The sequence below is a fragment of the Sceloporus undulatus genome, chromosome 1 (assembly GCF_019175285.1).
Source record: "Sceloporus undulatus isolate JIND9_A2432 ecotype Alabama chromosome 1, SceUnd_v1.1, whole genome shotgun sequence".
NCBI classification, from domain to species: domain Eukaryota; kingdom Metazoa; phylum Chordata; class Lepidosauria; order Squamata; family Phrynosomatidae; genus Sceloporus; species Sceloporus undulatus.
The window spans coordinates 377,108,396-377,132,100 of record NC_056522.1 but is presented as its reverse complement, the minus strand read 5'-3'; the positions used below and the strand labels follow the sequence as shown (position 1 = coordinate 377,132,100).

Here is a 23,705-nt window from a genome sequence, read left to right as displayed (position 1 = left end):
CCATGATTTAAAGAGCTTCCACCATCACTGCTTCAACACAGATGGAACCAATGCATCATGTATATATGCCACCCACAACCACCCAGAACAGCTGTTGTTGTTACTTTGCATTACAACGCCCACAATTTTCTGTCATCGTTTTAAAAAGCCTTGGGTAACAGAAATGGGAAAGAAAATTAATGGAGAGTTGCTGTTGGTTGTAACAGACAATACTGGGCAAGAAATAAACCCATGATCCTGCACTGTACACAGCTGCTTCCTATATCAAATGCTGATATTTTTCCATGAAATAGCTTGGCTTTGCCTGTTGTGGGTTTGTTAAGGGCACTGAAACCAACCTCACTTGCTTACTGGCCCATGAACCAGTGGGATCCTATACATTTTCCCCAACAGCCAGGTCAATTCACCAGAATCCCTTGGCTTCTGACATTACGAAGGAACGGGAGAGACAATCTATCCCAACATGTCATAATACTTCTCCTCTCAAGATTGCTGTTTTCTCTTGCTATCAGATGTGGCTTTCAAGAACAAAAAGATTGCATATCCTAGCTAACAAGCCATATTCCTCGCAGCCATAAAGATCTGAAAGTTTGTGTTTTTTTTAAAAACTATTGCATAGTTTTAAAGCTTTATTCTATGAACCACTCACAGAGCTTTGGCTGTATGGCTATATAGAAATAACAAGTCCTTTCCAACATATGACGAACCTATCATGGAGTTTGCTTCAAAGATACAGCTGTGTTAGTCTGTAGAATCAGTATGTATTGAGATCTTGTAGCACCTCTGAGACTAACTGAAAAAAAGAAATTGGCAGCATAAGCTTTCGAAAGTTTGAATTTACTTCCACTTTTGAGGGAGCAGACTTATGAAAGCTCATGCTGCCAACTTTCTTTCTTTCGGTTAGTCTCAAAGGTGCTACAAGTTCTCCCTATGTGGGGTTTTCTTGTCAGTAGATTTCCAAGGCTGAGTGGTGATCCAGCCTCTGGTCTCCACAGTCATAATACATTCCTCAAACCACTACCATACTGGCTTATTATGATCACCATCACAATCATCATCATCAAGTGGAATAATAATGTACAAATAATTAATTAATAATTGTTAGTATCTATTAATAGTTATTAACTATCATTATAAATACACTATTAATAATTAATTACGATGTTCCTTGTGAGTCAAAACATTTTTCTTTAGGAAAGCTTTATTTAAAAATAGTCCTAGAGAGACAGCTCAGAGCTGCTTAGTATTAAATAGGCATTTTATTGTTCCTAGCTTTAAATTTCTGTTAGTTTTAAAATGTTGCATGGTTCATAAATGATACAGTGCTTTAATTCTGTTTTTATGTTTATTGCTTTGGGCTTTTTTATTTTATTTTAAGTCGAGCAAAGAATAAGCTTTACAACTAAACAAATTCTACCATCATTTTAATTTCTGAAAAGCAAGTTATGCATGCACACACACAATCAGCACCTCTCAGATGTAGACTTTGGAGTTTCATACTTGTGTTTTGATGGCACCAGGACAATTGAGAGATCCTATTATGTCTTATTTTCCCTGACCTATATGGCCACTGAGCCTGTGTAGTGTAGTGGTTTGAGCATTGAACTATGACTCTGGAGGCCAGGATTTGATTCCCTTCTCTGCCATGAAATTCTACTTAGTGACCTTGGGAAAGTCACTCTCTCAGCCTCAAAGGAAGGTAAAGGAAACCCCCCTATGAACAGATCTTGCCAAGGAAACTCATGATAGGTTTGCATTAGTGTTGCCATAAGTCAGAAATGAATAGGGCTGCATCAGTACTGCAGAAATAATGCAGTTTGGCACCACTTTAACAGTCATGGCTCAATGCTGTAGAGTTCAATGATTTGGAGTATGTTGTGGCACCAGAGCTCTCTAACAGAGAAGGCTCATAAAACTGCAAATCCCAGAATTCTATAGCACTGAGTCATGGCAGTTAAAACGGCGTCAAACTGCATTAATTCTGCAGTATGGATGCAGCCATGGGGGCACACAACAACATAATGTCACTACTAAGACACAGGAGAGATGCCTACAGCATCCAAAATCCTAAACCTGGAGAAGGCTTCAGTTATGTTTTGATCCATTCCTACTACTTAGTGAGCTAAGGGCTGCATCTGCATTGCAGAAATAACCCAATTTGACACCACTTTAACAATGATGGTTCAATGGTACAGAATTCTGGGCACTGTAATTTTGTGAGCCATTTAGCCTCCTCTGTCAGAGAGCCCTGGTGCCACAACAAACTACAATCTTCAGGATTCCATTGCACTGAGCCATGTAAATTAAAGTGGTCTCAAACTGGATTGTTTCTGCAATGCGGATGCAGCCAAGGCAGTGAAAACAGGGTTTATCCTTTCACCAGGGGGCAGTTTTCAGCTTCAGAATCATTTTGTTTGTTTCACAATGAGTGTACAATTCAAGGCATTGTATATAATATTGGAAGTCTGTGTGGCCTGGAAGAAAAACCCCAAACAGAAGAGATGTTAAACACTCCTGGGAAGAGGAGCTTAAAATGGAAACGGTGAGTCAACATTGCTGTGAGCATCTAATCCTCTTACCTGGCAGGTTTGCACTGACAGTTACCTTGGGAGTTGGTTGAACCTAAAGCAATAAGCGCTGAGACAGGTCCCTCAGATCATAGCTTGGAAACGCCACTTCTTTGGATAACTCCCAGCATCCCCATGCCAACATGGCTAGTGGATTTGAACTTTTCCAAGTTCTGTATCAAGGCCACAAGAAAATCCAACCACTTGCTCTTTTCCCTTGCAGTGACATCCAAAAGATTAGCCCACAAACATCCACCCCATGCAACACTCAGTGGGATCATTAATTGGTATGACAGTCTTTTAAATGTGAAATCTGTTTTAATATTGCAATAATTTAATTTTATTTTAATGTGTCACTCCTGTATGTTTTTAATGTTTTTATTTAGCAGGCATTTTAACATATAATCAGGACAGGCTGCTTTTTTATATGGAAGCATTCAGATATAGTTATGTTTTTAACTTTTGCATGTTTTTGTATTTTGTGCTATTTTAACTAAATGCTTTTAATTGTTTTGGAATTTTTATTGTGATGTTAGAATAATGTTTTATCTTGTGAGCCACCTTGGGTCCCATCTTTGGGAGAAAGGCGACACACAGAAGTGAAATAAAACAAAATAATATAAAAATTAAAATATAACCACCACCACCATCATCATCATCAGTCCATTTATTGCAATAAGTTCTCCTGCCAGTTTGTTTTTAACCCTCCAGGCTTTCTAGACTCTCCCACATTCCTGTTTTTATCTAGCAATAGAAAAAGAAAAAAAGAAAATAAAAAAGAATAAAATAAAATGAACTTATGTTGCTGGATGCCTCTAGGAATTCCTCCTTCAGACATTGCTTCCCTCTACTGCTTGCATTGCTTTAAACCAGCTCCCTCTAGATTCCATTTTTGCTTGGTTTGGCATTTTTAGCCATCTATACAATCTCTGGGGGGATCCGAGAGGCCAAAAATCAGCACCTAGACCTGAAGCAGTTGTCCATCTTAATCTACCGAGAGGGGCAGAGGTCTTTCCAACATAAGTGTTTATTGGAAGAGAGAACATGGGAGAGACTCTTGGCTAAGGAAAACTTTCCCAAGGGTAACTCAGTTGGCCCTTGCTCTGCAATTTTATTTTATTTATATGCTGCCTTTCTTGCATCCAAGGTGGCTCACAAAAGATGCTTAAACACGACGACAATAAAACAACTGGGGGTGGGCAGAAGGATGTTCAACGGGGATGCTGTATCATTTGCCACTACAATCCAACTTTCCTTCGGCGTAGCATAAACATCTGCATGCAGAGGTAACCCTGCACCAGCACAACTCCCATGCAGCATGGCACCACTGCGTCACACACTGCTGAGTTGGCCTCCTTTTTCAGAAATGCAATCTTGACAAATTGCCTATAATTTAATTTTTAAAAACCTAACTTTGTGCTAGTCTTTTCTAGTTATTGAAATGCCAACCCTACCTCCATTTTTCTTCATCTATTAAAGCTGACTTGAGACTTGATTTTACAGTATCTTGGAAGGATTTGAGACGTGACTTGAAACTTGAAGGCAGAGACTTCAGACTTGGAGTAAAAGATTTGAATACGTCACTGCCCCAAAGTAACTTTCCCAAACTCTGTTTTTCAACTGCTTCCAGGTCTCTGACAGTGGAACACATTCCCTCGGAGTGTGATGGTATCTCCTTTGAAGGTTTTTAAACAGAGGCTGGATGGCAATTTGTTGAGGTTGCTTTGATTGTGTGTTCTTGCATGGCAGAATAGGGTTGAACTGGATGGTCTCTTCCCGCTGATTCTATGAGACCACATATTTTATCCATGGGTATGGCTGAACAATATTGTTCCATTTGAAATCTACTGTGCGCTGAAAATGTGGGTGTATATTCCTTGTCATATAGCTGGCAATGGATGAGAGTCCCAAGGGAAATGGGGTATACCCAACACTTCAGCCTGGAGAAACTGATAGTCATAAGGCTGCCTTTGGAGAGCGTCTGGAAATTCAACCAGTCCAAGGAGCTGCAGCCAACTATAATTGGGGACCTTTCAGAGACCATACTATGTCACTGTTGAAATAGCTCCACTGGTTGCCCATCCATTTCTGGCTACAGTTCAAAGTGCAGGTATTGAACTATAAAGCTCTATATGGATTAGCTCCAGGTTATCTTAAGAACCGTATTCTCCTTTACAAACCTGTCCCTGCTTAGAGATCTTCTGAGGAGGTCCTTTTCTTTGTGCCATTACCCTCACAGTTTCAGGGGAGGCGTTCCTCTTGATCCCACCACTGTTACAGGTGGGACAGTGCCATAAAACAATATCCATATTGTTTTGCATCCACATGAGCAATGGTGACCATGCCTATGTCCACAGAGAAAGGGGGAGAGCTAGCGTAGGTATAAGTGTTGGACAAGGATTTGGGAGAGCAAGCTTCTAAAAGTCCCTGCTGCACCTTCAAAACTAACTGGGTGATCTTGGGCCTTTCTTTGATTCTCACTCTCACCTGCTTCACAGGGTTGTTGTGATGAGAAGGAAGACAAGACAGGCACATTGCAGGAAGTTCACTGATGGAAAGGCAAGATATACATGCAAATTACAAAAATAATCTATGAAATAAATAAGTGAGGGTGCATGAGAGGCTAAGAACATGGACACAGCTAGTTTTGTTCCTCTTGGCTCAAGCAGCTTCACCATCAAAGGGCAGTGAAAGATCTAATCGTCACACTGGCACCCCTCTCCACTTTCACCCATGCAGCCCCACATATCACACAACAGCAACGAAAGGAGCATGAATGCCTCCGTTATGCATTCTCCATGACATCACCCGCTCTTTATAACTCACATGCTATTCTGGGGATGCCCAACAGCTGCTGTGGCAGCTATTATGTACTAGAAATTCTGCCCCCCCCACTCTCACACACACTCACACCACAGTGCAGTCAGAAAGAGATCCCTAACAAGCTGAGCCAATCACCCCCAAATCCTTCAGGACTGCTTAAATTAAAATTGGAAGTCAACCTCTGGTCACTTCTGCTTGCATAGATATCCCTACACAGAACAACACCCCAAGACCTCAAGAAAATGCAGGCTTGTGACTACTACTGTCATATTTCCACCCCTCATATATGATTTTTAACACCTTTGTGCAATGAAGAAGTTAGTGGAGCTTTGAAAGCTTGCAATGTGTATTTTGTGCATTTTGGTTGGGCAACTAAAGGTATCACTGTTTTGTGGATTTTGAATGCTGTGGTACTCTGGTCACTTCTAGTACTTATTTATGGCTTAGTTTTAGGGCTAGCATGGCCTGCCAAGGGTTTTGGGGACAGAAAACTCTCCTCATCCACTGGGTAGTCTGATGTTATTTATAGAGCATTATATAAAACTTGAAATGCTGTATTGTGTGTGTTTGTGTTGTACTCAGGACCTCCTAATCTGAGGCCCTGAACTTTGTATATATGTATGTGTCTGTGCTTAACAGCTACTTAAGAGAGGCGAAAAGGAAGGGACTTTTAAAAATTTATTCTTTCCCATTTGACAGTTCCAAGCATCTCCCATCTCACGCTGGTTTTCTCCCTGGCTGTCCAGGCTGGGGATTCTGGGGGTTGTAGTCCTAAAGAAGGAACTTCTCTAAGCTCTACCATAATGGAAGTTACAGCTCACTTTGGCCTGCCAGCACCAGTAACATGGACACCAGTTGACTACCAGTTAAAGAAATTTGATCTCCCAGCTCTTGCTATCTTTAATGAATCCAGCTTGCCGAATCTCACTTTCTCCTTTGTATTTCAGACATACAAAAGCTTTCTACTCCTTAAGTAGGCTTGAGAGTATCTGGGCAATTGTTATTTAGCTTGTGCAGAAATCCCACACTAGTCCTAGGGAGTCCTGATGCTGAAATGGGTTTTCTTTACTGTGCACCCCCAGGTCACACAGAAACTGATGAGGACTTGGCCAAAGAATGCCACTCACAAGATGAATATGAACAGAGTTGCTAGATCGCAGGGCCTGGCCCACAGTCTCTTGCTTTCATGGGTCAATTTCAGGTGGGAGACTAGGGTGCAAATTCTCCAGTTTTTTGGGGGGAGGGAGGCTCAACTCCAAATCAAAAGGGTTGGGGCCAAATCTCCAGCTCAACTAATAGAGCAGCTGATTGCTACAATTTGCAAGGATTAATTGGCACCAGATCCGTCTGATCTTGCAAGTTAAGCAAGGTCAGCCCTGGTTAGTACTAGGATGGGAGACCACCAATGACTATCAGGTGCTATAGCTTATATTTCAGAAGGAGGAACTGGCAAAATTGCCTCTGAGGATTCCTTGCCTAGGAAATTCACCAGGGTTGCCATATGTCAAAAGGTGACTTAAAGGCACATACTTATGAAATGAATTGCAATTTGGGAGAAAGACAGGATATAAATTCCATATTAAAAATCTGTTGATTTTCTTCCCATCAGCTTTCTTCAGCTTTCACCATTATACACAGAAATGGGAAATATGATGGCATGGACAATCCTTACAATCCTAGAAGTAGGTAGGCTAGGCTAAATCTTCCTTATCCTATTTCCCTACGTAAGTGAGAAAAAATAATCCCCTCACTTCCCCTTGATCTGGAAATAACCCCTTTTGTTATAATTTCCCCCTTAATTTCCAATCAGGAAAATACGTTCTCTGTTTGTGTGTGTTTGAATGACAACAGTGAGCAACTGTGGTTGATGTTTGATGCATATCACTTAACAACCTTACTAGGGGTCATCCCTAGGTCTCAGGTTTTGGCCCTGAAACCTCAGGGCCTGAGACAATCCTGAACTGGCAATCCTATAAGTGGACATCAGAAAAGACCCCCTGTTTCTCAGTCTCATTCCTAGGGAGACATGACACTCTGAAAAGGCAATTCAAAGCCAGTTTCAAGAATGCATATCAGTTTCCTGGCACATCACAAGTGTTTCAAAACAACACTGTCACAAAATAAAAACATGGGGGGGGGGAAGCAACTTATAGCACCAGCACACAAAAATGAAAGCCCAAAAAGGAAGGAGACTCCAAGACCAGATTTCCACCATGGCTGACTTTGTTTGGGCCAAGCTAGAAAGCCCTCCCTTTGCCCAATCCTCTGCATTTTTTCCACTTGACGGGAACACACAACACCAGCCCAGCACTGACATGTCGGCTGCCAACTGGAACAGTTTGGGGCCCTTCCTGGCTATGACAAGGGAAACAGCTCATATTTCTGGGCCTTAAAATAAAGAAAACAAACAAAGAAGGTGGCTGGCTGGCTGGAGAAAGGCGAGGAGAGAAGCCCTGCGGAAGGCATGCCTACCCAAGAGGGGAAGTAGGCTTCAGGCTCAAAGTATTTTCCAAAGTGTTTGGTCCTTTTGAAGTTGCCAAGGTCAGCTTGCAAGGCAAAGGCAGCCAGGAGGAAGTATGCTTCTTCCCGCAGCATGCACTGGGAGCGCAGGACCTGTTTCCTTAAGTGCCAGTAGTAATAGTAGCGGGCAGTTCGGTCGCTGGAAGGAGAAAAGAGGGAACGGAAGAAGAATGAAAACAATATCATCAGGGATCAGAAAAAGTTAGCCAGGGAAAAAAACTGTAACTCAGGTCTGGGAAGACTTGGGATCAGGTTGGTCATTTCTCCAGCTCAGCAACTGTTTTGATGCTAATGCTGGGAAGAGTGTCCTGATGCCCATTGGGCTCTGTCCATGTATATGAGTGCACTCCAGCTAGTGTCCCAATGCACAATGGGACTGATGCATATTGGTCTTGTTCTGAATTGACCCCATTGCTCATCAGTTACTTTGCCAGCTCTCCTACATAATAACGTAACAGCAGCCTTTTACTAGATATGGCCATTACAGAACTGTCCAATTCTAATTCCCCCAGATATAAGTCCACTTACAAAGAAGTAACTCTATAAAAGCTCATGCTGCCAACTTCTTTTTGTCAGTTAGTCTCAAAGGTGCTACAAGTCTCTCAACATATGATTCTACAGACTAACACAGCTATATCTTTGAATTCTTATCACTATATAACATTCTGTAACAAAATCCATACTAGTTAAAATGTACATGACTTAGTTCCAGATTATCTGAAAGGCTGGATTGACTAAGACCTTAAACCTTAAGTCCAGTTTATCCAGTTTATCTGAAAGACTGTGCTCCTAGAAGTTAGCAACTATTCCATGCTATCTTTTAAACTGAGGTTTTGGATGAAACCATCCCATGTTGCCCTTTTCTTCCCTAACCTAGGATGTCCAGCTTCCTTACCTGATCAGGCGGCCATTTTCCACATAATACTGCACTCGAAAGTGAATGATCATTGGAGGACCAAATTGGTCTATTCCCTGTGGCCAAAGAAAGAAAGAAAGAAAGAAACAGTCAGTCTTCTATAAAAGAGACAATGTGATGTTGTGGTTTGAGTGTTGGACTAGAGGCGTATTTATACTGTAGAAATAATGCTGTTTGATTTTAAATGCTGTAGCTCTGTCTTATGGAATCCCAGGATATGTAGTGTGAGAAGGCCATTAGCCTTCTCTGTCAAATTGTGCTGGTGCCTCATAAAAGTACAAATCCCAAGAATCTATAAAATGGATTAAGTGCTGTCAAACTGCATTATATCTACAATGTAGATGCACTCAAAGACTCCAGAAAACCAGAGTCTGGAACCCCACTCAGCCATAGAGATGTACTCAATGACCTCAGGAAAGTCACATTCTCTTAGCCTCAAAGGAAGGCCAATTCATAGAATCATAGAATCATAGAATCATAGAGTTGGAAGAGACCGCAAGGGCCATCCAGTCCAACCCCCTGCCATGCAGGAAATCCAGATCAAAGCATCGTCGACAGATGGCCATCCAGCTTCTGTTTGAAGACCTCCAAGGAGGGAGACCCTATCTAAGGTTATCATAAACTGGGGTCAGTCTGAAGGTACAATACAGCAGCAACAGTCTTCTGGTTGAGGACAGGCTCATGGGGTGGGGAAGTGTGCCAAAGAAGAGCGCTGCTGGATGGGACCCAAAATCTACTCATTCTATCATTCTCTTTCCAACAGTGATCATTCATATGATTCCAGGAAGGTCAGAACCAGGAACTGAATGTAATGGCAACCTTGCATTCATGTTCTCAAACACCAACTGGAAGAGGTTGAATCTCCCTTATTTGAAATGCTTGGGGATTTTCAATTTTTTTATTTTTTGCATTTTGGAATATTTGCATATACATAATGAGATATCTTGGAGATGAGGCCCAAGTCTAAACATGAAATTAATTTATGTTTCATATGCACATAGCCGGAAGGTAATTTTATACGTAATATTTTAATTAGTTTTGTGCATGAAACAAGGTTTGTGTACACTGAATCATCAGAAAGGAAAGGTATCGCTCTCTCAGCAAACCCATGTGGACAATTTTGGATTTTGGAATATTTTTTAATTCCAGATAAGGGTGACTTAACCAGCAGCCTTACTGCATTCACCCGGAGCAAACTATCTGCACAGATTTTTTAAATAAAAATACAGACTCCCTCCTTCCCTAAGCTCCAATGACAAAAATACTATCCAACATGGACATGAGTAGCCAGAAAGTATCTACTACCAAGCAAGGAACAAGGAGGAGAAAGAGACATGTGAACAGATTTTGGCAACTCTTTTGCTCTTAGTCTAAGCATGTCTGGTGTATCAAATGACACACTTTTCTCCTGTCTGCTTTGCTTGGTTGTTTTAAGCTGACAGGCCTCTGTGTATCAGGGCCATTTTAAAATGAGCAGAACATGTGTGCATTTTATGGTTTGATCATGCCTTGAGCAGAGATCTTGGAAACATCACTTTTTGGGACTTTAAGGGGCCAGCGTGGTGTCGTGGTTTGAGTATTGGACTAGGATACTGGGAGACCAAATCCTGGCTTGGCCATGGAAACCCACTAGGTGAACCTGGACAAGTCACACTCTTTCAGCCTCAGAAGATGGCAATGGCAACCCCTCTCTGAATTAACCTACTAAGAAAACCTGAGATAGGTTTGCCTTAGGGTCACCCTAAGTAGGAAACGACTTGAAGGCACACAGAAACAAACAACAACTCTTAAAAAAACTGGCCACTATGCCAGTTGGGGGATTCTGGGAGTGACAGTCCCCCAAATAAATAAATAAGCTCACAGTTTTCCAAGGTATGTGCTCACGATCATCGGCTGAGCCTCCTGGTAGGGACGGTAGCCTATGCTTAAGCTTCATTTCAAATTTGGTGCCCTCTTCTTGGCTACCAGAGAACAAACCCTGACTTTTTGCTGTCTTGACATAAAATCCATCTGTCTGGATTTAGCTGATGGAGGTGAGTAATGATCTGATTTGGAGGGGAGGCAAAATTATCTCCCAGGGGTCTTGACAGGGAAACCTCTGAGACATCTCTCACATGTCTCCAGTTTATCTTAACGCCAAGCCAGCCATGTCCGCAAAGACTGGATGGCACCTTATCTTTTCAAATTGCCCAGCATTAAATCACTGAGTGACATAAAGCTTTCAGCCCCCTTTTCTTACAGACAGGGAGAAGATACCTTTCATTTTCAAACATATGAAATTCATTGCAGATTTAGCATCAAATGATATCTCCTCCTCTCTGAGAAAAGGCATTTATTTATGGAAGTTGTCAAGTTTGTCAGTCCAAAACTGTCTCAGAGGTCCAATACACACTGCAGAAATAATCCAGTTTGAGACTGTTTTAACTGCTCCTGGCTAAGTGCTAGGGAATCCTGGGAATTATAGTATATTGTGGCACCAGAGCTCTCTGACAGAGAAGGATAAATATCTCACAAATCTACAGTTCTCAGAAGTCTCTAGCAATGAGCCAGGGTAGTTAAAGTGGTCTCAAACTGGATTATTTCTTCAGCGTGGACTGAACCAGAGGCAAAAATTAAGTCTAGGATTCTTGATCCTGGTACAAGCAGCAGAGGGTGGATAAGTTACTTTTGGGGGTGACAATTCCCAGAATTCCTCAGTCAGCAGGAGCCATACTGGCTGGGGAATCAGGGGGCTATCCATAAAGAAATAACCTTTTTGGCTCTGACCAGGTAATCCTAATGCTTCTAGAGGCAGTTGTCACAAGAGAAACATACCGAGAACTTGTGGCAAGTGTCAGTTTCAGGGTGGGGAAGAGCTGCTTGTAATCTCCACCTTCTAATATTGCTAGCTGCTCTATCTTCTGCCCTGTTTCTGGCTGCATACATAGTACAGAATTAATACAGTCTGACACTACTTTGGGGTTGTTCACACTACGTTATAAACTGGTTTGCAAACTGGTTTAAAAGGGGGTTGTTCACACTTGCGCCAGTTTTTCCCGACACGAATTCCAGGTTAAGGGGGGTTCTTTTGGAACTGGGAATTTCCCCACGTCTTTTCAAATGAAAGGATGGAGGGAGCGAGGAAAGTATTGTACTCGATTAGACACTACTCCAACTTCTAGAAGTCATAGAATAGAATCATAGAGTTGGAAGATACCAGAAGGCCCACCCAGTACAACTCCCTGCCATGCAGGAAATCACAATCAAAGCATCCCCGACAGATGGCCATCCAGCCTCTGCTTAAAGAAGGAAAAGCCCACAAGCAGGACAGGGGGGCAACTGCACCCTCTTGCACTCTTTAGCAATCTATACACAGACATGCTGCTTGAGTCTGGATGTGATTTACTGATAACCATTGATGCCTACAGCCTCAATGATTACATCCAATCCCCCTTTAATGACTTCTGAGCTTGCAGCCATAACGGCATCTTGTGGCATTGAGTTCCGCAGTTTAACTCCGTGCCGCAAAGAAAGGTGCTCCTACCTTGCTTGCTTCCTTCTTCCATTCTTTTGGGCAGTATTTGTAGAGCTTCTGGGATAGTTCCATGTACACATGCTCATTGTCTGCCAAGAGAAAGAACAGGGGAAGGCTGACTGAGACAGCAGGCTAGGCGAAGAGTTCTCTGAAATTCCTTTAAAAACAGTAACAATGACACACTTGCAGATTAAAGCAGCTACATTTTTCAAAGCTGCCTTTATGAATTAGCTTAACTGCCTCTGCTGAGTACAGGGAGAGCAGGAAAGAAGGACTGACTCACACATTCCTCTTCAGGATACTGACATTAAATATATATATATGTATTAGCCAAAATCGTATATCAGGGAGACCAAGTGTAACTCACAGAGTTATGTGATGATTATGCATTCATGAACAGCAAGACTGAGCAACTGAATGTGTGGATAAATGTGAACTGCATGACTGCAATGCAGAGGAGACATGCGATGCTCAAAAAAGTTATGTTTTAAACTTTTGTATGTTTTTGTGTTGATTTTATACTATTTTAACTAGATAAATTAATTTAAAATTCTTATTCTACAGTTTTTTAAAGTGTTTTCATCTTATGAGCTGCCTTGAGTCATGGGAGAAAGATGGCATAGAAATGAAATAAATAAAAAATAAAATAAATGCAGAATGAACATCAGTAAAGCAAACTGGCACCATGTGCACTATGGGACCACATGTTCAATTCTGCTTCTGCAAACTTCAACTGAATACATACATTACACCATAGCCAAAAAAATAAAAAAATAAAAAACAACCACATGCATGCATGCCCAAGTCACTAATAAGCTGCCAATAATGTTTTATACTTTACTGATTTGTTATTAGCTTGCCAACTTGAAAAAAATTATTAATATGCTAGCTGCAGAAAAAAGAATCCATATTCTGGATGTGAAGATCGCCAAGAAAGAAGGCTAATGAAATGCCTTTGTTCATTTACGGCTATGTGAAATGTTCCATTCTTTAAATAGAATCCTGACATCAGCTTCTTCTTATGTTCATGATTTGATGCTCATGCGCTCAACACCCAGGACAGTGTGATGCTATCCGATCTCCTTTCCACGGGCACAGAATTCCCTTCCCTCTTATTTTTTCAATTCCCTCTACCGTCTATTTTAACAGCAAGACATGGATCATCATGTCTTTCTTCAAAGATGTTAATGTCAACCACAGTTAATGGCACACCAACTTCTAAACTTGGTTCAGAAGGTGGAAGTCTGATTTTTTGGATTCCTATTCCTAGAATCCTCCAGCCAGTATTCTGGCTGGGAGACTCTGGGAGCTATAGCCCAAAAAGTGACTTTTCCATAAAGTGACCTTTCTGTAGTTGATGGCTACAAGTGATGCTTTATGTGAATTATGATTAGCAAACATGCAGATGCAGCCCAAACCCCTCCAAATTTGAAAGAGTGCCCAGTAGAAACTAAGTGGAAAAAGTCACATAATAAGAGAGGCACAAATACAAATAGTGATGAATATAGATGCAAAAGCAATCCCAGTGTAAAGGCAGATCACTCCATTTGGCACTTACTCTGTATGACACTGAGTCCAAAGAGGTGACAGTCCTTCAGTCGCAACAGGTCACAGACCTGGACAAGTAACTCGTGGCACAATATTTTAACCTGTAGTATACGGTAGGGGAAAAAGAGCATTATATTCTCTGATTATTTTAGGAACAATTTTTGCAGAGGCAGCATAGTTCAGGTTCAATTACCAAAACAAGCCATGCTTTTTTAAAAAAACAAACTAATTGAGGTTGGGCTTTTAATGAGATACAGTGTTGTTTTTATGTGTTTAAAGGCTTTGTACAACCAGCCCTCTATATCCACGGATTTTTTATCATGGATTCAATCATTCACGGGTAGAAAATATTCCAAAAAAGAAAAATTCCAAAAGCAAACTGTGATTTTGCTAAACCTTTGAGACTAACTGAAGAAAGATGGTGGCAGCATGAGCTTTCATAGTTCAGATGCTTTTGGTGGAGTGGAAGCCAGGGACAGACATATATATGACACAGGTATGTGAGAATGTCAATTGAAGAGGTTGATGGATTTCCACTCCATTTGGCTAAATTTAGTGCTTTCCACAGAATTCAAAGAAATAGCTGTGTTAGTCTGTAGAATCAGTATGTAGAGAGATCTTGCAGCTGAGGAAAGCATCTGAGGAAGTAGACTGAAGTCTACGACAGCTCATGATGCCAACTTCTTTCTTTCAGTTAGTCTCAAAGGTGCTACAAGATCGCTGTACATCCTGATTCTACAGCCTAACATGGCTATATCCTTGATTTTGCCATTTTATATATGCCACTGAATTTAATGAGACTGATTATCCATGGATTTTGGTATCCCCGGGTGTCCTGGAACCAAACCTCAGTGGATACCAAGGGCCTACTGTATACAATGTTTAATGCATTTTAATATTTTTAACGTTTTAACTCACAATGCTTATTTTTTAAAAATCTTATACAGTCAGCTCTGCATATCCCTGGATTCTGCATCCCTGGATTCAACCACTGACAGCATAATTAAAAAAAAAAAGAGGCAAACCTTTATTTTGAGATTCTATACAAGGGACATCATTTTACTATCCCACTGTATATAAGGGACTTAAGGAGCCATGGATTTTTTTTGGTGGGGGGTGGATCCTAGAACCAAACCCCAGTGGAGACCAAGGGCTCATTGCATTTATAGTTTGACTTTTGTATGGTTTTTAATTTGTATTGTTTTAAATAGGCTGTTAGCCTCTCCAGGAATCCCAGTATAGGAGAGAGGTGGAATATAAATGTTAAAAATAAATAAATATATATTTTAAAAAATTGTTCTTCAATTGTATAATTGACTGGGTTTTGTTAAAGCTATTTTCTGTTTTTAACTTATGTCTGAAGTGGCCTTGGGTTCTGCACTGGTAGAAAGCTGGGATATAAAACAAATGAAGGGAGGGAGCGAGAAAGGGAGGTATTGTTCTGGATTAGACACTACCCCAACTTCTAGAAGTTTGAAATAAGTACAGTACTGCAAAGTCCTCTTGCTCAAAGACCTTATAATTTATGGACTGCATCAGACGTTGACAACAAGGCTATGTCTCACCTTGCCTGCGCCTGTGTCCCTCTGTTTCATGTTATTCCCAATTAATTCGCCAGTGGATTTCAGCAATAAAGAACCAAAAATTGGGAAGGGGGACAAGTATTATTGTTGCTGTGTGCTTTCAAGTCCTTTCCAACTTTTGGAGACCTTAAGGTGAGGCTATTGTGGGATTTTCTTGGCAAGGTTTGTTCAGAGAGGGTTTCCCTTTGCTGAGAGTGTGTGTCTTGCCCAAGGTCTCACAATGAGTTTCTAGGGCTCAGCAGGGATTTAAACACTGGTCTCCAAAGTTGTCATCCAATGCTCAAACCACTACACTACATTGGCTCAGACAAGTATATATTTTGCATTTCAAAAGCACTGCACTCCCAGGAGTCTCTTTCTAAATGTTAACAGTGTGACTACAAATTTGGCAGCATGAAAACAGCAAAGTTTGGCTTGGAAGAAGGCAATGTGTTCCCTCTACTTTCAGTGGTCCCACCTCTGGGGTACATGGATTATGCAAATGCTTTTCTTCAGTCCACTAGTATTCTGTTTAGCAGAAGTCATGGTCATCAATGTATTTCTATTGCATAGACAGTGAAGAACATCTGACAAGAAGAGAAACAAATCACTGGAAATGTGGTTCTGGAGAAGAATTCTGTGGAAAAACCATGGACTGCCAGAAAGACAAATAAATGGGTGAACGCTGAAATGACTAAACCGAGGGTGTCATATTTTGGATGTATCATGAGAAAACCTGACTCATTGGAAAATCTGATAATGCTTGGTAAAGTAAAAGGCAGTAGGAAAAGAAGGAGACCACATTACAGATGGAATGCCCTGGCTATGCAAGACCTGAGGTCCTGAAGGTAACTTAGGGCCTGTACAAGAGGCCAGATGTCGTTCCAAAGCCACACTCTAGTCCTAAGGACTGAACCACAGCTTTGAAACAGCTTCTGGCCTCTTAGGACACATGCATCATTTAAATAGCATACCTCCAAAGCAACCTGAAGCAGGTTTATTTTGGCCTGTCTATATGGGCCCTTATTCACTGGGTGGCCATAAGTTGAAGCTGACCTGACAGCAATTAACAATTACAATGTAAAGTAGGACTGAGAAACTTTGAACTGAATATTTAAATAGTTTTCTTCCATTTACTTAGTTTTTGAATAAAAAGCCACCAATCTTGGAAGACTTTATGATCAGAGAAAACATTATCTGCCAGTTACAAACTGACTCAGAGGATGGTTGTGACTTGTGATGGCTCTGGTGTGGTGTGGGCCACAAAATAGTGCTGGGAACTGCAGTAGTTCACTGTGGCCATGGCTGATTTAAAGTGTAGTTCTGCCTTGTGTTTTCCAAAAAAATTCACAAAATTTGATATGCTGCAGCTCTCTCTCTCTCTCAACCTTTCTGTTCATCTGTGTGCATGTATTTATAAGTTTCTAGTCCTTATCTTTTTTAACGTGTATTTTGCAGAATTCCAATAAGGCAGACAAGGCACAGAGTGCAATAAATGTTAAACCATGCATTGCTTAGTTCTGTATAAATGTAATGAAAAGCTCAAACCCCAACTATGTACCTCACAATCAAGAAAATGCCTAATCAAAGACCCCTTATGAAGATTTTGGAGAAGAAAAATCAGAGCACAAGATCTAAAAAGTCTCTAGCAGACATCCTACCTATGGAATGAGTCTCATAAATCTTTGAATGCTGAGTTATGCATTGATTGTGCTATGCAACCCTTCTGCTAAATGGCAAAATTATGTAACAGCAAAGGTGCAACCAAACTCCCAATGAAAAGTGTATGCATGAATAAAGTGCATGTTCATCCATGTGCAATGCACATTCATCTTCAATGGTTCCACAAGTGCAACTCTACTTCCACAACCTTGAATTGGATGTGGGCATTCTGCACTGGATAAAAATGTCCAATTGTTTCAAGGAAGAAACTTATTTTATATATTAATTCAACCTAAATAAATATATCTATTTGTTTATAGACTCTAGGATCATAGACTCATAGAGTTGGAGGAGAGCCTAAGGGCCATCCAGTACAACCCTCTGCCATGCAGGAACTCTCAATCAAAGCATTCCCAACAGATGGCCATCCAGCCTCTATTGAAAGACCACCAGACTCCATCACACTCCAAGCGAGTTTTATTTATTTATTTATCTTTCTAAACCTTGCTCCTAACATGGGACCCAAGGCAACTTTTTAAAACAAAGTGGAACTCAATGCCTGATGATGAAACATTTGGGAGAAGGAATGATTATATCAGCCATCTATAGCTCCAACAATTTAAAGCAGTACAAAATTGTTTTTAAAATGGAAACAACAAAGATAAAAGTGCAACACACACAGAAGCCACAAAAAAACCTTGATGCATAAGTAATCAGTCACCTGGTGCCCATACAACCAAAAGATTCCTGCTGGTAGAACAAGAGGAGAGAGGCAAGCAGTGTAGTGAGTTGGGCCTCTGCCACCAGGAAGATGGGTTTTAAGAGTCCTTAGTAGCATCATGGCCAAGCATCCAGTTGTGTGAAAGTGTTAATTTGTATCAGTGACTTTGTTGGATACTTTTTGCATTCACTTTGCAGACTGAACCTAGGAAGATACGTAGTCGGAGTACTAACTGGGGAAGTGAATTTTCCTCTTGCTGCTAACCTGCTTACACTCTTCCCATTGCTATGGGAGGGGGAGATAGGTCACGCTTGTGAACTTTTTATTTCTTTGCTTCTACGTAACCCATGGAAGTCCACCTTCCATTGGCTTCATATGCGTGAGTGTGGGGGAGGATGGATGGTTGCATGCCAGCCCAAAGGCTCCTGATATGTCCAGATATGTGGACTTTGGTTACTGGCTGAGGATAGACTTGGGGCCAAATTCTACTCTTGGCGGTGATGGGATGCTGAATCCCACCAGTGAAAGCAGTGGTATGCTTCTCTGCTGTGTGTCATCTTCTGTATCATTTCATAGATTTTTAAGAGTTGGAAGAGACATCAAGGGCCATCCAGTCTAACCCCCTACTGTGCAGTGATACACAACTAAGACATGCCTGAAGGATGCCAACTCTTTTTAGAGAACCCCAAAGATGGAGAGTCCACCACACTCTGAGGCAGGCTATTCCACTGCTGAACAGCTCTTACAGTAAAGTAGTAGTAGTAATAGTCCTTCCTAATGTTTAGGTGGAATCTCTTTTCTTGTACTGTAATTTGAATCCAATGCTCTGTGACCTAGTCACTAGAGCAGCAGAAGACAAGCTTGATCCATGTTCTACATCCTCCAAATATTTAAAGATGACTATTACATCACCTGAGAGCCGGCATGATATAGTGGTTTGAGCACTGGAATAGGAATCTGGAGATCAGGCTTTGAATCCCCACTTGGCCATAGAAACTCCATGGGTGAACTTGGCTAAGTCACACACTCTCAGCCTTGAAGGATAGTAATGGCAAATTCTCTCTCAAGTAATGTGCCAAGAAAACCCTGTGATAGTTCAGTTGAGGGTTGCAACGAGTAAGAAAACATCTTGAAGGCAAACAACACCATCTCAGTCTTTTCTTCTCCAAGTTAAATAGATCCAGCTCCCTAAGCTATTCAGTAGCAAAAGCTTTATTGAAGTAATGTGTGTGTCAGTAAGTGCATCTACATTGTAGAAGTAAATAACTTTGGCACCACTTTAACTGTCATGGTTCCATCTTACAGCATCTTGGGATTTGTAGTTTGGTGAGGCACCAGCAGTCTTAGGCAGAGGAGACTAAAGACTTTGTCAAACTTCAAACACCAGGATTCCACAGAATGGAGCTACAGCACTTAAGGTGGTGTTAACTGCATTATTTCTACAATGCCAGTGCTTGGCATTGAAAGAACCTCTTGGAGAGGCCTGGAGCTACATAAAGTGCTGGCACCAGAGAGCCAGTCTATCATATGGGAAGGAAGTCATAGATTCATAGAGTTGGAAGAGACCTCAAGGGCCATCCAGTTCAATCCCATTCTGCCATACAGGAAGTCCACAGCCTGGGAGCAGTCACCAAGAAAGCTCTGCTCTGTGTTCACATCAGATGGCCCTGTGACAACAGTAGGAGTAGGAGTCAACCTTCTCCCAAGGATTTTAAGAGATCTAGTCTTTCATCAGCATGCACAGTATGCCAACAGGAATCCAGTTTCCATCTGCAACCAGTCCCTGGGAAAGAAAGTACCCTCTTGGGGTTCCACCAGACTTACATTGATGATGATGTTGAGGGAATCATCATTGGGGAGGAAAATGCAAACGCTGCGTCGGTCCTGCATGACTCTGTTATTGTGGAAGTTCAATTTGTTCATTGTGTTCCGGGCTCTCCCCGTGGATCTGTGTGTGAGTCGCTCCAAGACCAGGTAGAAATGTCAGGATAAGAGCTTTCAGCAGGCAATGGCTCCTCTCCATCATCCAAGGCACAGTGGGCAGGGCATCCTGGCATTTCTTCCTCTGGGTACCATCTCTGGGAAGAAAAGGAGGCAGAGATATTAAGATGTTATGCACTGCCAGAATAACATGGTCAAACTTCACCAAACAGTTGAAAATTACAATAATGGTGATGATAAATGACAATAATGATGAAAGTAAGACATTTGACAGTGTAGTGTAGCAGTTATAGCAGGGATGGAAACTGTGCAGCCCTCTAGATGTTGAAAGACAGCTCCCAGGATTCCTAACCATTGACTTTGCTGGCTGGGGCTGATGGGAGCCCAGTTCAACAATATCTGGGGAGCCATACAATTCCCACTTTGTGAGGTGGGTTTTTAGAAAATCAGGGAGATTTAATGTATGGCAGGGGGTTGGACTGGATGGCCCTTGTGGTCTCTTCCGACTTTATGATTCTATGAACACTAAATCAATGAAAAAATAGGTTATGAAACAGGGTAGAGGTCAAGACTTTATTTCAACTTTAACAAAAGTACTGTACTTTTTTCTAGTTATAATGGAACCAAGGCTATAACAAAGCATTAGAGACTTAGGAAGTCATTTTATTATGTTTGTATTATTGTGTTTTGTAAATATGTTATTGTTTTTAATATTGTTAGTGTGTTTTCTATTATTTTTATGTTAAATGTTGGTCTGTCTGAATTTATTATTATAAATATGTTACAAAAAAATAAAAAAGAAATTTGGAGAGATTTAAGTGCCTCACATAGGCAATAAGTTTACTGGGTCACTCACTTTCTCATACTGGTCAACCTCATGGGTTTGCAGTGAAAATAAAGTGAAGAAAAGAACCATGTGAATCATCTTTTGTGCTCACCCACAGGCCGTATGTTCACTGGTTTCGTTTTAGATTTAGAAAGAGCATCTTGACATGGTCTTCCAGTGGTGGTGGAACTGGTGGTGTCAAACCCCATTATTTCTACAGTGTAGATGTACCCAGTGCTTGGCACTGAAAGAACCTCTTGGAGAGGCCTGGAGCTAGACCCAGTTCTGGCAACAGAGAGCCAGTCTATCCTATGGGAGGTAAGTCATAGACCCCACTGCTCTTTATTTTCCTAAGTCTACCGTGCCGTGTGCATACAAATTTTTATTCTATTTTATTATTATTTTTATTCTGGCAGTCTCTGATTTTGCTGCAGAGAACACTCGATCTTTTTTTTTTAGGACAATTTTAAATATTTAATTGTTTTAATTTAAATGATTGAATTTTAAATGATTATTGTCAGCCATGGCACATGCTTCTATTGAGCGACGAGATATAAATTATAAATAAATAAATTACAAACCATGCCTGCCATCATAGCACCCTTACAGAGCTATGGAGGCAAAAGAATTGGCAGGGCTCAACTTGCAAAGTCTAAAACTGAAAATGGAGCACAAAGACTAAGGAAAGGATGGAGGAAAGTACCACTATGTGTATTATTTATTAATCTCAACCTTAATCTGAGACTCAAGGTAATTCAGAACAGATTCAAAATGAATGCAAGTAAAAACAGATGCAAATAAAAACCAAGATGAAATTAGAAGACAAAGACCAAAATCCTGCTTGGTCATTATGCTGGTGTTTACTCTTAAGTTATGTTGGTGGTTATATTTTTTACACACTTGCTTAAAGAGGTATCTGGTACCCCTTTACGCAAACAGTTCCCCATTTGCCTACAGCACAAGGGTCCCATTTAAAGGCTGGTTTAGCATTCCTGCACACAGTCACACCTTCATGACCCAGAACAGACATCAAAATTGCCACCAGAATGTTGCCCAGAATGTTGCCATTATGTAGAGCTTTCACTGCTGCTGTTGAGAGCAAGATCTTAGCTTAAAATTTTAGTTTTAAATAATTATAGCATTAATTTTTTTTAAAATCCACTTGAATAACACATCAAGGGAAAAAAAGTATGGCTCTGTTCTGTTAAGAACTGTTTCTCCATAGCTAAAAGCCTACCTGCATTTTAACTAGGTCCCAAGCAGAAATAAGGGACCCCAAAGGCCACCCAGCCTCAGTTTAAAAACCTCCAAAGAAGAAGACTCTCCCACTCTCCGGGGAAGCATCTTCCACTGGCAAACAGCTCTTACTAGCAGGATGTTCTCTTTAAGGTCTGGGTGGAATCTCTTTTTCTGTAATTTGAATCCATTGCTCTGGTTACTATTCCCTGGATCTGCAGAAAACAAGCTTGATCCACCAGCAATATGACCTTCTAAACATTTGAAAGAGTATCATATTGAAGATGAAGTGAGCTTGTTTTCCGCTGCTCCAGAGACCAGGACACGGAGCAACGGATTCAAGCTACAGGAAAAGAAATCCCACCTAAACATTAGGTAAACACAAGGCTACATGTAAAAAGACTGTTGAGAGGAAAAGAAGACAAAAGGAAGAAGCATTTCTTTATTAGGACATAAAGTTTTAGGAGGCCTTATGACTTGAGCAAAGGCACCAAAATGGTCTCTGCAACATTTGCCCTCGTTGTTTTATTTGTGGCTCTCTGACCAAGCCACAGCCTTTTCTCCAAAAGCTCAATGAAGGGATCCACCCAATAAAAATTCCACAGACTTGGACAAGGCCGTTGTTTAAACTGAGGGCTCTTTGTCCTGAGAAACCTTGAAGCCCATCACAGCTTCTATAAAAGCAACCAAATATGCAAAGGAAGCAATAGTCTGGTCCCACAGAGCTGGAGGGGAAAAGTGGTGAAGTGTATTTTAAAATTTTCTGTCAAGATCCTATTGATTTACACTACTGGCACCATGGGCCACAATGTGAGAGGTTTGGCCTTTTCATCGCTTGCACAATAAGGCAACCAGGAGATCAGTTTGCACACAGAAGATGCAGCTCCCGAGTAGATTTCTGCATGCACAACGGCAAGCAGTGGTAATTTTATTTTTATTTATTAAAATATTAAATGAAGGACACCCAGGTGCATACCTAAGACATGAAAAGAGATCCATGGGGCTGAGCTGTTGTTTTTCTCACTAGCCTTATTAGCAATATTGCAAGACAGATCTCTTAAATTTCCTCATCTTTGTCAAAAACTTCAGGAGCAGTGCCTTAGTCCTCTCCTGTTTTTTTCCCCTTTTCCCACCATTCCTCAGATATCTTGGCATCAGACATCTTCAGATGCCAGCCACAGGTGCTGGTGAAACGTCAGGAAGAAACTCTTCTAGAACACGGTCACATAGCCCGAAAAACCCACAAAAATCTATGGATGCCGGCCATGAAAGCCTTCGACTTCACGTAAGAGGGTAGTTGTATGCCAGTTCAGAGGTTGTTCAGCAAGTCAGTAGTCCAGATAGACAAAGCCAGCAAGAGGAAAAAATGAGTCGTAAATTGAAGCCAGTCCAAGGTCAATGAAATATACGGAGACTACTGATAGCCACCAAGAAAGGAGGTTGATAGCAACCAGCAGGCAGGGAATGGCGTGGAGATTTATAGGCAGCTGCTGCAAGACCCCAGGTGCCTAATTAGGTCAGTGTCTCCAACTTAATAACTACAGGGAGAAGCACAATCTTTCTTTGTCCCCTCCTCGCTGGATGAATGATGACAATTGATCTTCAGCCTCTGATTCAACCTCTGGCTCTTTGACCTCAGATAAAGCCTCAGGAGCTGCAGATTCCTAGCAATCTGCCTCCTCTTCTCTCTCTGAATTGTCTGGTTCTAGCAGTTAAGTTATAACATCTTAGTGTAAAACAATTTATTTTGCACATCTATTCTTTCCTCCTCTCTCTATGTTACTTTATCAACAGAGGTGAAGCTGCCCATCAGCAGCTGTACCTCACTGGTTGAGAGACCTTTCTATCATAACCACCATTATATTCATT

The 23,705-nt window shown here is 41.2% G+C and overlaps 1 protein-coding gene across 7 annotated transcripts in view; it reads right to left on the bottom strand.

Moving 5' to 3' along the window:
• Positions 1 to 23,705, bottom strand: part of FRMD6 (FERM domain containing 6) — a 95,057-nt gene that overhangs the window by 17,200 nt on the left and 54,152 nt on the right. For 5 of the 7 annotated variants that reach the window (XM_042468875.1, XM_042468841.1, XM_042468850.1 and 2 more), the window contains 5 exons: positions 19,658 to 19,911; positions 13,899 to 13,989; positions 12,350 to 12,429; positions 8,806 to 8,882; positions 7,863 to 8,049 (listed from right to left, as the gene is read on the bottom strand). In XM_042468875.1, the coding sequence (XP_042324809.1) occupies positions 7,863 to 8,049; positions 8,806 to 8,882; positions 12,350 to 12,429; positions 13,899 to 13,989; positions 19,658 to 19,756 (534 nt within the window). In that variant the 5' untranslated portion in view covers positions 19,757 to 19,911. Of the gene's footprint in view, positions 1 to 7,862; positions 8,050 to 8,805; positions 8,883 to 12,349; positions 12,498 to 13,898; positions 13,990 to 19,657; positions 19,912 to 22,812; positions 22,870 to 23,705 lie in introns of those variants that run through there. The other 2 variants (XM_042468869.1, XM_042468884.1) reach the window with 2 other exon arrangements.